The 15,381-nt window shown below is 34.5% G+C and overlaps 1 protein-coding gene across 3 annotated transcripts in view; it reads left to right on the top strand.

Moving 5' to 3' along the window:
- Positions 1 to 15,381, top strand: part of TTBK2 (tau tubulin kinase 2) — an 84,701-nt gene that overhangs the window by 19,778 nt on the left and 49,542 nt on the right. For 2 of the 3 annotated variants that reach the window (XM_084519503.1, XM_084519505.1), the window contains exons 2-6: positions 988 to 1,148; positions 4,415 to 4,562; positions 9,297 to 9,370; positions 11,180 to 11,320; positions 13,538 to 13,642. In XM_084519503.1, the coding sequence (XP_084375629.1) occupies positions 1,080 to 1,148; positions 4,415 to 4,562; positions 9,297 to 9,370; positions 11,180 to 11,320; positions 13,538 to 13,642 (537 nt within the window). In that variant the 5' untranslated portion in view covers positions 988 to 1,079. The remainder of the gene's footprint in view (positions 1 to 987; positions 1,149 to 4,414; positions 4,563 to 9,296; positions 9,371 to 11,179; positions 11,321 to 13,537; positions 13,643 to 15,381) is intronic. The other variant, XM_084519504.1, reaches the window with a different exon arrangement.

The following is a 15,381-nucleotide window of genomic DNA, read 5'->3' on the forward strand; positions in this document are numbered from 1 at the left end:
TGTATGGATGTTGTATACCATTGGTGTGCTGAATCAGGGGTAAGAGAGCTTTCCACTTTTAGTTAATACTGTTTTGGCAGTGATTGAAATAACTGACGCAAATACACTTTTGAAGAGTCTTACATTGAATAAGAGAGCTTGTATCATTATATCAGTCTAACAAGCACAATTCTAGAAAAGCTCATAGCAAATGAAATAAGCTTTTTGACTGGTTGGAGTGGGTGCTGATGAGAGTCATTATGTGTGGACTAATCTCCAAAGTAAAAAAAATTATATTGCTATATAAAATTTGCTTAGATATTATCACCAAAATTGAAGAATTAAAGTGAATTACTCAACACAAGGTTTTTTTTATTATTTTTTTATTTTTTTAATTTTTCTTTCACCTTTTAGCTGTTTGTACCCTGGCATATACCAGTGAAATTGCAGTTTTAGATATATTTAATCATAAATAATACTAGTTATGTGAACTACATTGTAAAACATGAAGTAGTTGGTAGGCATTATAATAAATTAAATACAAATTAGAATTTCGATATAAGTATTTATTTCTCTAATTTTGAGGTTAATAGTTTTTCAAGCTTGTTATTATACATGTATATTACTATTATTTAATCAATTATCTAGTAATGTATTAATTATTTCATGGTTAGAAAGTTATTATTAAAATTGAAAAATGTAATTATGGTTTACAACAATTTGAAGCTGCCAGCATATTGTTACTCACAATATAAATTTGAAAACGTTTATATTCACTGGCATTATTTGGAGGGTGGGCTTGGTAGTTTGAATGTGAGCAGGTTAAAACAATTAAGGAACAATATACTTGGATTTTTTTCTGTGCTGAATGTTGTCTGTAATTCTGACATAAGTTTCTATAGGATATGAAAAAGCTAGGTAACATGCTAGGTGAGAAGCACAACTGTTTCTGTATTTCATGTCATTCTGTTCATCACTGATATCCTGTGTTCTGTGCTGTTTCTTCAGGCAGTGGTTAAATGGAAGCCACTCCTGGGGATCTGGATGGTTTTTGCTGACCCAGACTTTGCATAGCAGTTTCCGCGCATCAGGAGGTTGCAATGAGTGGAGGAGGGGAGCAGCCTGACATCCTCAGTGTGGGAATCTTGGTCAAAGAAAGATGGAAGGTGGTGAGTATGCCTTCCTGCAATTCTTTTTCTCCTTTAAAAATATTCCTGTTAGGATATTGAATCCAATCAGCTAGTGATTATCTCAGTCGGAAATCGCTCAGGCATCTTCTTGAAACTAGTCAGATCGTGAGACTTGTTACTTCTTATAGAATGCTCTTTCAGGACGTTGCTGCTCTTCCAAGTAGAAATGAATTTTGTTTGTTATATTGCAGCAAAGATTTATTCATGACTGATTTATATCCATTTGATTGTGTGCCCATATTGGCTTTACCGTAAATAGCTCTGTTCCATTTTGGTGTTCATATGCTTTATTTACATCTAGAGAGTCATAATATCTGTTCTAAACTATTTTTGCTGGGAAATCAAGCAGAGTTCTCATAGTTCCTTCTCCACTCTCCTGATCATTTTAGAATTTTGATGCATGTAGATTTTTTTGAGATTCAAAACAAAACAAAACAAAGAAATCCTTGTCAAGGTAGAATACATTGAGCAGATGTGGGAGGAAACCAATGAGTGAATAGGTAGCTGTTGTTTGAACTCAAAAGCCAAATGGAAGTGACCAGAGGGTGGAAAAGGGGACGAGCTGTTCAAGAGGAAAATGGAGACAATGCCTTTGTGTGTCGGGATGAGTATTTAGGAAAGCCAAAGCTCAGCATACAGTTGAAACTGGTGAGGGATATGAAAAGCAACATGAAAAGTTTCTGTTGGGACATTGGCGGCAAAAAGACCAAGGAGAGTGTGAGGTCATTGCTGAATGTCATGCGTGACCTAGTGACAAAGGTGGAAAATTCTTTTTCTGCCATCAGAGGTTCATTTGTGCCTGGAATTATTGACTGCCATCATTATTGGATGTATGTTAATGATTCTGGTGTATTTCATCTGAGGATAGAAATTGATCTGTTTATCAATGTGGTGGCTTGTTCATTTATTATTTTAGTCCACAAGCCCAAAACAAAACAACTTTCAGAGGCAGTATTGCTCAGTCTGGCCATGTCTCAAAGCTGGTAAATTGAAGTTATATGATAAATTGCTGTAAGTCTGTACAGTGAGTGGCAAGGACGGCTGTGTCATGTCTTTCCTTTTCCTTGTACCCTTTCTCACCATGCATTTTCACTGTCCCCACTGTGCTTATACTAGTGCTTATGCTGAAAATCACAGTCAGATCAACATCTGTGTTTAGCTGTTTGAACCCAGACACTAGCTCAGGGCTCAGGAAGATATCGGTATTACCAGACCAAGTGGTAGAACATTACCAGACCAAGAGGTGCAGGCCAAATGGCCTGTCAAGTGGCTGAATCAGTTACAAAACTACATTTGATTGCACAACTTGTACATATAGGCATACGAATACATCTATATTGAATCCCATTAAAACCTGCTAGATTTTCCAATGTTTAGATGGTATCTGTTCCCTTTCTGTAAGGACTAATGGTCTGCATATGTTAAATACATCTGAATCTAACCATGTTGTACCAAGTATTTCATGGGACTTGAAAATACCCTATTTCTCATAGTTTGTTGTCATTTTAGCGTTAACACCAGATTCTTACATGAATACTACCTAAAACAAGTCATGTCCAAAGATACTAACTTATTATTCAGGGTTTGTGATATCCTGTACCTGAACTTGTTAGTTTTTTTTAAATGTGCTGGTTAAGGAGTAGTAGCCTTAAGCCTGTGGTTGTGTTTTCATTACCCTGCTTCAGAGAACGTATACAGGCTGTCTGAGGGGAGATTGAATTTGTCAGCCGCTAGTGTGCTTTTTAGAAGGAAGTGATCATCTGAATTTGCAATCAACAGATGTTGCAATAGAAGCTGATATTTAGGTGGGTTAGTTAAGTTTTAACTTAGTGTGGCATCTATCCAATGCACCTTTTTAAAGTTGGCAACGTAAGGCCAGAGGAAGTGAAAAAAACTATCTTGAACCCTATTTTCCTCATTTTAGGAATATTGGAATAAAACTTGCTTGCAATGGTAAAAGATCTTCAGATCATAAAATGCATGATGAAATACTGAGTATTGTTGCAATCTTACAGAATAAAAATTTCACGTGATATGACTTGGATTTAAAAATGTAAGGAAAAAAGTGAATATACCTCATTTGATCTGTTTCCTTCTTCTTAGAGGTCTAGGCTATTTTTAAAAATGTGTTTTGCTTCTCAGTCAGGTGGCTGATTGTCTAGATTAGGAGACATTAGATTCATTTTCAGAATCTGAAGACAGGTCAGCATATTGCTGATCTTTAGATCCTCGGAATGTTTAGACAACATTTAGTATGGTGTAGTCTTTTTAAAGTGACATTTAGAAAATCACGTCAGTCATTTCAAGGTAAAATATAATTAAAGATAAAAAAGAAAATGAAGTATTGTATATTCCTTGGTTTTTGTTCATTTTGTCTCCGTTTCTCTTTTATCAATGGTAGGTACAGGAGAGATCACCATATGAAAACATTATGAAATAACATTGACATTTTTGATAGTGAAAGAGACGGGTCATTGTCTCCTGTGAATATTTAAAGCAGAGTGAAAACACAACTATTAATATTTCCTCTGAGTATAGCGTAAACTAGTTAATATGCCAGGAGCATTCTTTGTACCTCCTCCTAAAACAGATGCATGTTGCAGTGGTGCCTGTTTCTTTGGAATGTCTGTTAATAAGAGTAGTGTTAGTGAACCATAAGTAGATGAGCAACATTTAATATACATATTCAAAGATAATCTTAGCCACTTTTTTTTCATTTATGATTTAGCTTTTGTGTGAGTCACTGCACAGAATAGAAATTTCTGGCTTTTTGCACTAAGTACAAGAAGTTGTATACCTTTAGTATTGTGTATTTCTGAGGAAAAAAGAAAAAGATGGCATATTTTTAAATGCCACTGTGCATTTGTATTTGAAGGTCTGTGTGTAGCATATGGCTATTTGAGGAAAGTATATATTCAGCATGCTGACTTTGGTCAGTTTCATGCTGGGAATTGTACTCTTATAGTGTATTAAATGAAGGAATTTTAGTGCAGATGGACATCAGGTATATTAACTTGTTTTCCTATGATTCTCTTCCAAATTGTCTGTGGTTAACCATACCTTTTTAGATTTTTCAATAGCTCTTTTACTTACTCAAGGATACAATTATATTCATTTAAAATCTGTTAGTAATACAATAGTGTTTTCAGTTTGAAAGACAGGGCAAGGAAGTATTGACGTTTTGTTTCCTTTTTTTCTCCCCATTTTTTAATCTGTTGTTGTTTGTGTTTATTTTTTCAATGTAGTTAAGGAAAATAGGAGGTGGAGGATTTGGAGAAATTTACGATGCACTGGACTTGCTTACTCGGGAAAATGTTGCATTGAAGGTCGAGTCAGCTCAGCAGCCGAAGCAAGTACTGAAAATGGAAGTAGCTGTGTTGAAGAAATTGCAAGGTAGGACTATACCCTGGATATGGAGGAGGTAGCATGTCATTTTATATTTAAAAAAAAATCACAATAATCTCTATTTAGTCATAGTTCAAGTTAATATTCCCCATATTTTCCAAATTTTTGATAAATGGTTGTTAAGAATGGAATAGTAGCTCATTCAGCTTTTGAAAGTTTTGCTACAATGAACTTTAACTTTGAAACAGTATGACATAAAAATAAAAGGAACAACAAAAAATGAAATTGCTTGCAAAACCTGTGCTCAGCTGTAGTTTATTCTGGATCTACATAATCTCCTTATGTTTTTTACTCTCTTCGTATTTGTTGGTAATACAAAGAAAGGAGACCATCTTAAAAAGAGAAAACAAAACTAAACAAAACAAAGCTATCTAGCATTGAATATTTGAGTGTCCTTAACATGCCAACAAGGATAAGAATATTTATATTTCTTCTTTCTTGGCAACACTTACAAAGGCTACTTTAAGGTTGAAATGGGAAGCATAATAAGACAAAAATAAACCCCCCAATTTAAAAATCCTTTGTAGAAGAAATAATTATTAGTACGTAAAATCCTGAAATACTTTCAGGGTGCAGTTCCTTGACCATTCAGGATCATAGCTTTGAATAGTCACTTTTGATGCACCTTTTAATACTTCAATATCTGAAGCTACTAATACAGAGAAATATGCAGTGGCATCTCTTCACTGTTGTATACATTATATATGAGATATACAAGTATAAGATTCAAGATAAAGTTTCAAAGGTGACTTTTTTCTTTAAACAATTTATGTTGAATCTGGAAGATTTGACTGATATATCAGTCCCTGTCAGTAGCCAGATTTTTTTCCAAGTTCGAATAAAACAAAATCTGCATGACATATGGTGCTGCCTAATCAGCTATAGAGGTTAGATTGCAACAGAAATTGACAGCCTCTATAGATTTAAGAGGGCAAGCATGTCACATGTGATAGTGTTAACAAACTGTTCCTATGTTCATGTCTTTTTAAAGACTTTCACAATAGCATCTAATATTAATTACATAGTTGAGCAAGGAGCTTCAGGGGGGTCCATATTATCTCTCTTTGAATTGTAGCTTTTCCAGTCCAGAGACACCAATCCTAAATTTAGAAACCATTGGCCACGGTTGCTGAAATAAATTATTTTAAGAATCGTGAGTTTTGAAGAAACAAATACCTTGTAACTCCTAGGTTTTTAAATGCCCAGAATTAATTTTTCTACTTTTTTTTTTTCTTTTTTTTTTCTGTATGTATGAGTCTCATTCTATTACTAAAAAAAAAAAAAAAAAAAAGAAAGAAAGAAAAAGAAAAGTCTCTAAGAGGGTATAGATGAAACAGGAGAAAAATAATATCTGAAATAAAATTGTGGAATTTGCTTACTTTACGATGCCAATGTATTTGTAAAAACGTAGCCCATATCCAACTGTGTACCTGAAGTCCTATTTACTTATTTATGGCATTCATGTTATGGCATTCATGTTGTTCAATTTGTATTTAAAATGTTGCATATAACATTCTACTTTGAATTCAAGTGTAGTGAAGTTTGAGTTCAAAGGTTGCAAAGGTTATTTTTCCTTAAAAACTTACCATCTTTTTACCTTTTGGCTTAGACAAGCATTTATCAATATTCCTACAAAGCTTTGCAGAAGCTATAGTATTAGTATTGTTCTTCCTTTGGGAGTATAACTCTGAAGTTTTCCTGTGAAAAAGTCTCTAGTTCTGCTGAATCCTAGGAAATGCTGTCTAGATGAAAAGAATGGAATAATGAGGCAAATAATCCAAATAACGTAAAATTCAAATAAACAACTGTCACTTTTTGTTATTTATTTTCTCAATATAATTTTTTTCAGAGAAAGTAATAAATGGAAGTTTTCATATAACTTAAAACCTTATTTCTTTACAAGTTCTTTGGAAGGCACTCTTTTGACAACCTTCCTTATGAGAAAACAATCTAGAGTATTCCTTAATTCTTCTCTCTGATCATTCTCTTACACATTTTAAAAATACAAAATAAATAAATAAATAAATAAATATTTGGGGAGGGGGAGGAGAAGAAAAACCAACAAACCAAAAAAAAAAAAAAGAAAAAAGCCTGTGCTTGTATTGCTTGTGTGACAGTAATGCTAGCAGTGACTGTTAGTCACACTTGCTGTGCAAGTGTAACTGCTGTGGCTTTAGATAGGGAACATTGTGGATGATCAGGAAAGTGGCTTCAGTAACAAATGTGTCACCCATAAACTTCATGGGTGTATTGAGATCTATGGTTTACATAGATATTTTTATCCATGTTTGAAGGATTTGAATCAAATAGGATGTTGGATTATGGTAGAGAAAACTGGTTCACATAAAATCTTGGCTCCTAGAAGCCATTTCTATTAATTTATTTACCTTTTCACATTTTTAGAGCGTAAGAGCTAAGAATCTATTGCAGAAGAAAGAAAAATAGACGAAGTGGGGAGTAGAAAAAAACTTTGTCCTTGCTTCTTGAAGAATATTTTTTATTAAATGCTTTATTTATTGCACAGAGTTTTTTTTTTCTTACTTTTGATATACACATATATATTTTCTGGGGACTCACAGGTTCAGAGGAAGTGAACATGTAGACAATTTTAGGTTATTTTTATAACTACCTTCTAATAGTGTATGTCCTCTGATACCAATTTTTATCTTGTTCTAACCTTTTTTTGGTGTGTATTTATGTAACTATGTATGTGTATGTATATAGTTCTTATTCTGTTCTCAAAGGGCTAACGTTCTCTTACTTTCAAGCTGTTCTAGTTTTCTTGTACATAAATCAGAGGAATAAATGTAATTGTCATAAAAATCCTTTTCTTGCAAACATCGGGCAGGTTTGATCTCTGAATATTATGTAATGAAAGATATGGTGTTTGCCTCACTGCTGGCATGAACTGACAGTATTGTTCAGAATTCTCTTGATGTGTGGAGCTGACTTATTTAAATATATATATTTATTATCATATATTACTTCTGGGGAATTTGTGAAGAAACAGGCTTTTAGGGAGGAAATAAGCAGGTGTAATGTGTCCCGGTAAAGCAAAACAGGCCTTTCAGTCTTTCCTAGAACTATGCACATTCTCATGGTTATGATCATAGTTTAGAGTCTTTCTGAATTAGAATCTTATTTCACATAAACTGTGAAACTGAAGTGAGCATAACTTTTGGCAGAAGTGCAGGGATGTGCTATTTCTTATTATTTTTGCTTTGAGAAATTTTGAAAATTAAAAGTGTGGTCATTCATTGCAGGGGTGAAATGAGTCATAACTTTATAGGTATGCAGTGCAGTGAATAAAGAAAAACTTCAAAGAAGCTCTTTTAAGACCCTGATCTATGCTTAAATATGTGAGTAGCTGTATGACTTATCTATTAATTATGAGGGAGGAGTATGTTAAGTGATATGGCCATTTATTATAGTTCAGTCATTGATCGCATCCTTGATTTATTTGTTCATTTATTTTTTCCTGCCAGTGATGCTGTCTCCTAATTTTTGTTATCAGAATACCATTTAACTCTTTAAACACTGCTTTTAAAAGAAATCTGCTGCAACAGATGGTTATTTTATTTAATCATGTTGTTTGGCCATCTGTTCACACAGTCAGATCAGAGAAGACAGATTTGTCAAATCTCACTCAGCGAGAGTGAGACTCCCTCAGTTGGTTTCTGTCTCACACAACCTTGACGACTTTTATCTCACTCATTTACAGCTCTGCAGCATAATTCAGTGATGGGTTGCTTCTGGTGTGGGCCATAGAGCTAGCTGTAGTGATACAGTGCAGTTCGAGGAATGATTTTTATCCATTCCTCATGCTCTCCCTAGGAACCTTTTCAAGGGCACAGCCATTCACTGCAGGCTACTACTGTCTTTTTCTCCCCCTGCTCTACAGTCACAGGCTCACAGTTGTGTTACACACTGAGAGAAAAGGACCTCAAGGTATTTACAAAGTTGTAATAGGTATGTGTAGCCATGCTGAAGTGGAAGAGAATTAGGTTATTTGAATAATGTGTACATTTTCTATTTTTGTCCTTTGCCATTTCATCAATTCTTTATGAAAGTTAGTTTCCAAAGATTTTACCATACAACTGGAGTTGTTGCTTCAGTTAAAATGGGCTTTCCTTGAACAAACCAAGTTTTGGATGCTTACTGAATTTCTTAGATGAAAATCTGACCACAAAAAAGTGGACTAATATGTGTTTCTCTGAGCGTGTTCCTTCAGCATACCCACAGTGACTGTAAAATGAGTCATAAATATTTGAGATGAAACTTCATTAACTGGAAACTGCAGCAATGAATATACAAAATTTCATGTTGAGAATTTTGCTGCAAATCCTTCATAAAATAATATTGCTCATCTCACTTATATTGGTATTATTTATAGCTTAGCACTTACATATTTGCTGGAATTGTAGAGGTTTCTTTTAAAAGAATGTTTTAAAATTATTGCAATTAATCCTGTTTTTTTTTTTTTTGTTTTTTTTTTTTGTTTTTAAGAAGACAACCTTTTTTAATTGTGTGTCAGGGAGTTTCCTAAGGAGACAATAAACAAGCAACCATTCTTCTGTCAAGTGAAGTGAGAATATTTAGAAGCTATATGACTAAGTTCTAGTGTTTTGATGGAGATTTTCTTGTTGCTTGCTAGGTATTTAAAGGAATAAAAACACAGAATGTCACTGTTGTTGCTGAAGTTGTTTCTGTTTATTCCCTCAGGAAAAGATCATGTCTGTAGATTCATTGGATGTGGAAGGAATGACAGATTTAACTATGTGGTCATGCAGTTGCAGGTCAGTGTATCAAACAGGGCTCAAAAGTTTGCTGGTGTGTTTTGTTTTATTAGCCAAACATATGAAAATACCAGTAAAAATTTAGAGAATGACAAATGAAAAAATCAAACAGAGATCATAAGCAAATAGTATGGAGCTAACCTAATTTGAACATCTCCTTATATCCTTATCCTTTCATATGCTTTCCGTAATACTCTCAGAAAGGAGAAAGTTTGTATCCTTAGAAAGGCCTGACTTTTGAAAGGAAGGTATTTACTGAGATAATAGACATTTCTTTGAAGACTTCAATGGAAAATAATGTAAAACAGCATGTTAGTCTGTTCATTTTGTTTACCTTTTTGCATGAAAATAAAAACAAAAAAACAAAACGGGGGTAGGGGAGCAGGATAAAATCATAGAATCATAGAATGTCTTGAGTTGGAAGGGACCCATATGGATGATTGAGTTGAACTCTTGGCTCAACATGGGACCACTGCAAAATCAGACTCTATGTCTGAGGGCATTGTTCAAATGCTTCTTGAACTCCAACAGGCTTGGTGCTGTGGCCACTGCCCTGGGGAGCCTGTTCCAGTGCCCAACCACCTCTCAGTAAAGAACCTTTTCCCAGCCTGACCCTCCCCTGTCCCAGCTCCATGCTGTTCCCTTGGGTCCTGTCACTGTCCCCAGAGAGCAGAGCTCAGCGCCTGCCCCTCCGCTCCCCTCATGAGGGAGCTGCAGGCCGCCATGAGGCCTCCCCTCAGTGTCCTCTGCTCTGTGCTGAACAAACCAAGTGACTTCAGCTGCTCCTCATACATCTTGCCCTCTACACCCTTTGCCATCTTTGTAGCCCTCCTTTGGACACTCTCTAATGGTTTTATGTCCTTCTTATATTGTGGTGCATAAAACTGCACATAGTGCTTGAGGTGAGGCTGCACCAGCACAGAGTAGAGTGGGACAATGCCTTCCCTCAACCAACTAGCCATGCCATGCTTGCTGCACTCCAGGACACAGTTGGCCCTTTTGTCTGTCAGGGCATATTGGTGACTCATATTCAACTTGCCATTGACCATAAACCCCAGATCCCTTTCTGCAGGGCCTCTCATCCCCCAGACCGTGCATATAGTCAGGGTTGGTCCTTCACAGGTGTATAATCTGACACTTGCTCTTGTTAATACTGCTGATGATTGTCCAGATCTCTGTAGAATCACTATATAATGGATGATTAGAATCTAAAATTATGGTATTATTGCCCTTTATCATCTTGGTGAATACGAATGCTGGATAAAGAAGGGGCTCTAGTGAATATGCTGCTGAAGAAGGAAGTGAGCTCCATTTCGTATTGTTTGTCATCTGTTAGATAGACCAACAGTTCTGTGGTGTCATGGGAGCATATTTCCTGAATTGTATGTATATATTTCATCTGTTTGGTTAAGTCATCTCAGTATAATTAAATAAATTACATACTTTTCCATAAGGAAGTGAGTATAAAGAAGTCTTTGTGAGTATTTTCTCTCTTCAAATGTGCCACAGATATGACACTATCTAATGGAGAAATGCATTTGTTGTTAGTTTGGTCCATGTTACTTAGGCATAGAAAGATACTAAAATGCATGTCTTCAAAAATAGATTCTAAATTTAATGTTGGAGATCCTTAGGGACATCTGTTCATTAGTTGAGATGTGTTATCCCTGAATATGAAAACAAGTAATGAGTATTCCAACCATTAACAGCTGAAGAAAGGATAGGAAAACTATGCTATCTGTGGATATTGGGATTAGTCTTGTTTGGTTTTGTTTCTTTCTTCTGAAAATGTCCTTTTAATTTGACCAGGGTCGGAATTTGGCAGACCTGCGTCGGAGCCAGTCTCGAGGAACATTCACGATTAGTACTACTCTGCGGCTTGGGAAGCAGATTCTGGAATCTATTGAAAGTATTCACTCTGTGGGATTCTTGCACAGGGACATAAAGCCGGTAAGTCTGCTCATTACAACAAAACAGGCAAGTAATATATGAGCATTAGATGGCAGCAGAAACAAGGATGGGTTATATACCACATGATAAAATGAAAAAATGAGGAAGGATAGAAAACTGGATGTTTATTGATAAGGGCAGAATTTTCCTATTAAAGCATTGAAATGCAACCATAATAACCTTGGTCTTTGTCACATTTGTCTTCAGGACTTAGCACTTCTTGCAATTTCATTAAGTTGGAAGCTAACACTTCCAACTCTTGTCTGTAGCATCATGCAAGCACAAGCGTTTGCATGTTGATCACACATATTTCAATTCATAGGTTCAATTGGTTTTTATCCTCAACCTTTGACATGAAGCAACTGCTCTAAATAAATCTGAGTATACACTTTGGTGTTTTTAGGGGGAAAAAACAAAGCAGTTTAATTTACTCTTGCAGCTTTGTGTTTCTACTGAAAGAGATTTTATATGCTTGAAACTTTGCTTCAAAATTTTTATCTTGCAGACTATTAAAACAGTAGTGTTTTAGTATATAGTGTATTATGTTCTTTGCATATTTCTATTGAGGAACTGGGAACAGGCATTTTACCTTTCTGTGGTATTGCAGAGATGATTTTTCCAGTGTGGACCTTATCTACTGTAACCTTTGGAATCAGTCAAGCTGAAGCATAGACTGTATTAGAGGATATTTTATAAGTTGTTTTCAAACTTCTCTTAATATGTCCCCTATTAAAAATATCTGTGTTTATCTATATAAAAATAAGATGTTTTGAAAAAAGCTCCCTTGTCCAAAGCCATATTTTTATTTCAATTTTTAAGTTCTAAATGATAATACCAAAACCCAGATAATGTTTCCCACTTAGTTTGTTGTCTTTCCTTAAGTAAGGAAATGCTTTGTAGCTAGTTAGCAGCTAAGAACCTGACAAAATGTGTATAGGAAAGTGGTATATCTGTCATTTATACCCAGCAAGGAAATTGTGGTCCACTGTGTAGCAATGTAATATGAAATTAAAGATTCCTCTAGAAGTGCATATTGCCTATTTTCTGAATTCTCTGAAGATTGTAAATAATAATGATACATATAACTTTTTTCTAAACTGACTAGTTTAGAAAAACAGCCTTTTTCTTTTTGTCTTTCACAGAAATGGTAGATTTAGTTTTGAGTATTTGCTATTACCCTGTGATATTTTCCAGCGTATTGTGAAAAGTGAAATAACTTTATTGTAAGACCATAACCTAACTACTTGCATAGTTTTTTTTGTTGTTGTTGTTGTTTCTCTGAACCACATGTAAGTTTGTGACCAATTTCAGATATTATTCTTTTCAGACTTACCTGATGCATTGTTTCCCTAGGCTCTGATTTTCCCAAAGATGAGTGAAATCTTGTCTGAGTTACAGAGAACTTTGAGTACCACTGATTCCCTTAGCAGAAAAACAAAAGTGTTTTTTTTTCTGGAGTTAATTCTGTTAAGCTTCCAGCTTGCTCAAATGTGTAGTTTCAATTGCATTTCATGGAATTATTGTTTCCTTTCTCTTTTTTATATTTCGTGATCCATTTTGAGGAGATTTGGTTGGGGGGAGAAAATTGAACTGATTCAAACACGTTAAAAAATCATAGACTGGCAGTTTAAAAAAAAAAGAAAAATTACAGGGTTCGTGTGGAATGTTAATGCACAGATGCAAATAAGAAAACTTATTGTGTGTTTTCAGAATAAATTACCTTCATAAGTCTTCACTGACTTTCCACCTCATACTGCGTTCCTTAGGTACTGTTTTTCCTCCACTCATGTAGGAAAAGAAAGTTCGCACCCCTTACTCTGTGTTCTGAGTTTATGTTATTAGTGCATTTGTATAGATGATCGTGCTAACTCCTAGGTCAGTAGTTTTTGGAAACACCCAAATCTAAAAATGTGAGTAGGTGAGATGGCAGGAAAGTTCTTGCTAGAAACGAGTAGATTCTAAATCATAAAAGTAAGATGACAATCTATTTGGGCTATGTAGGCAGCAGTTCAGATATGGTCAGTTCAGTGTCTGATTTTCTTGATGTTTTCTTCAAATTTATTGAGAGTTTAGTACAACTGAAAATACTAAAGGAAACATAGAGAAGCAGATCATGGGTTTTCTATGATTGTGTAACTGCATTAATATGTACATAGACTGAAGCATATATATAAAAATATATAATACATCTGTATCTGTATTTGTTTTTCTTCCTAGTCTAACTTCGCTATGGGACGTTTTCCTAGCACCTGTAGGAAGTGTTATATGCTGGATTTTGGCTTGGCACGACAATTTACCAACTCATGTGGGGATGTCAGACCAGTAAGATATTTTCACAATTGTCAATGTGATTAATTGAATGCAGTAACACAGGTTTTTGTTTTTTCTTTTTTTTTTCTCCTTTTTTTTTTTTTTTTTTTTTTTCTGGAGAGGTATATGAGCCACATTGAACTCATGATTGATCTAAACTTGACAAGCATCATCCTCTCAGATCAAAAAAGCCAGCTGATTTATTGATTAGATTAAAAGATTGGTAGTCGGAAATGAATCTGTTTTCTGATTTCTGGCTTGAGGCATAGGTCTACTGTATAATTTTTTATGGATACTAGGTCTTTTAATTTGGAAAATTGAGTGAGAAATAGGTTTTCATTAAATATTAGAGTACTCTATTAGAGCTGATTTTCACTTGGTATTATATATTACTGAAAAAAATCTGTGCAGGAGAAAAAATAAAACTGTAAACTTCATATAATCTTCTGGAAGAGAAAGCTTTAATAATTAAAACAGTGATAGGACGCTGTAATTATATAACAGGACATAGCTTAGTGTAGTTGCTGTGTGCCAATGTGATGCAGTCTGAAGAAGATAGTAGCGAACAACATATCAGTGAGGTCATTGCAATTCTAAGTACAGTAGAGCCTCCCTAATTCACTGGTGGGGAGTCCCTTTATTAATTTCAAGTCAGTACCATGCTACATGGTAATGTCTAAATAAATGTATTTTCTTTATTAAACAAATTTAATTTACATTTTTATGTTAATAATGAATAGTGTACTATTGAATGATTCATTGACTAATGAGCAGTTGATATTGCGTAGCATATTTAGTAATATGACAGGATTTGAGAGGTTGAAGCCATCTGTACAGGTTTTTCAATTAGATTCTTCCTAAGAAGTTGGGAAAGTGGCAAATTTTTCTGTGCAAATTATGAGGTGTGTGAACTAGTAAGGTAAATTAGCGAGGTTCTGCTATACTCTATTCCTTCAGCCATAATGCTGGACAATGCAATGAAAGCAAAGAGCAGGGGAGACCAACAGAGTGGCTGCTGCTGTTGGAAAGGTGAGCTAAACATTTTAAGTAGTTTAAAATTCTTTTATTATTTATCAATGTTTTCATGTTCTGTATGTTTGGCTGCTTATAATGTTTTTCTAACAGACCTGTAATTTTGAAAAAAAAACAAATCCCAAGATTCTGTAATTTCAATATATATATATATATATATATATGCACCCATACCCACACATTCCTGATCGTAGTATCTTCAGAAAACATAGGTGATAACAACAGAGAATTTAATATTTCTGCTATTTTTTCTTTTATAACAACTCAGCTCTTGCCTTTTGTTTTTCATTGCAGTGCCCTACAATGTAATGAAAGTAATTCTTCAGTTTAATCTGTTTAGAATTTTCTGACAGTATAATCCATATTAATAGAGTGGCAGCGAGAAGAAAAAAAAGATGAATTGTATTTGTATTTAATAGTCAGATATTACTCTTCTATAGATAGTTAGCAAGGACAACAGTATGGTTGCTAATAAAATTTGTTAATATTTTCATGAAATGCCCTATGTGCTTCTCCTTTATACTATCCTTCTTCTTTATTAGATTTCTTTAGCAGATAGTACAAATAACCTGGAATATGTTAAAAATAGTACTCCATTGGTTAAGGACTCGTTCCTTAGTTAAGGTTGATTATTAGATTTCTATGAAAAGCCTAACTTTTAATATAACAAACTTATGCAGAAAGAATCCAGTCCAATTAAAATTTTACAGATCATCCCT

The sequence above is a fragment of the Aythya ferina genome, assembly GCF_964211825.1.
Source record: "Aythya ferina genome assembly, chromosome: 5".
Classification (NCBI taxonomy): domain Eukaryota; kingdom Metazoa; phylum Chordata; class Aves; order Anseriformes; family Anatidae; genus Aythya; species Aythya ferina.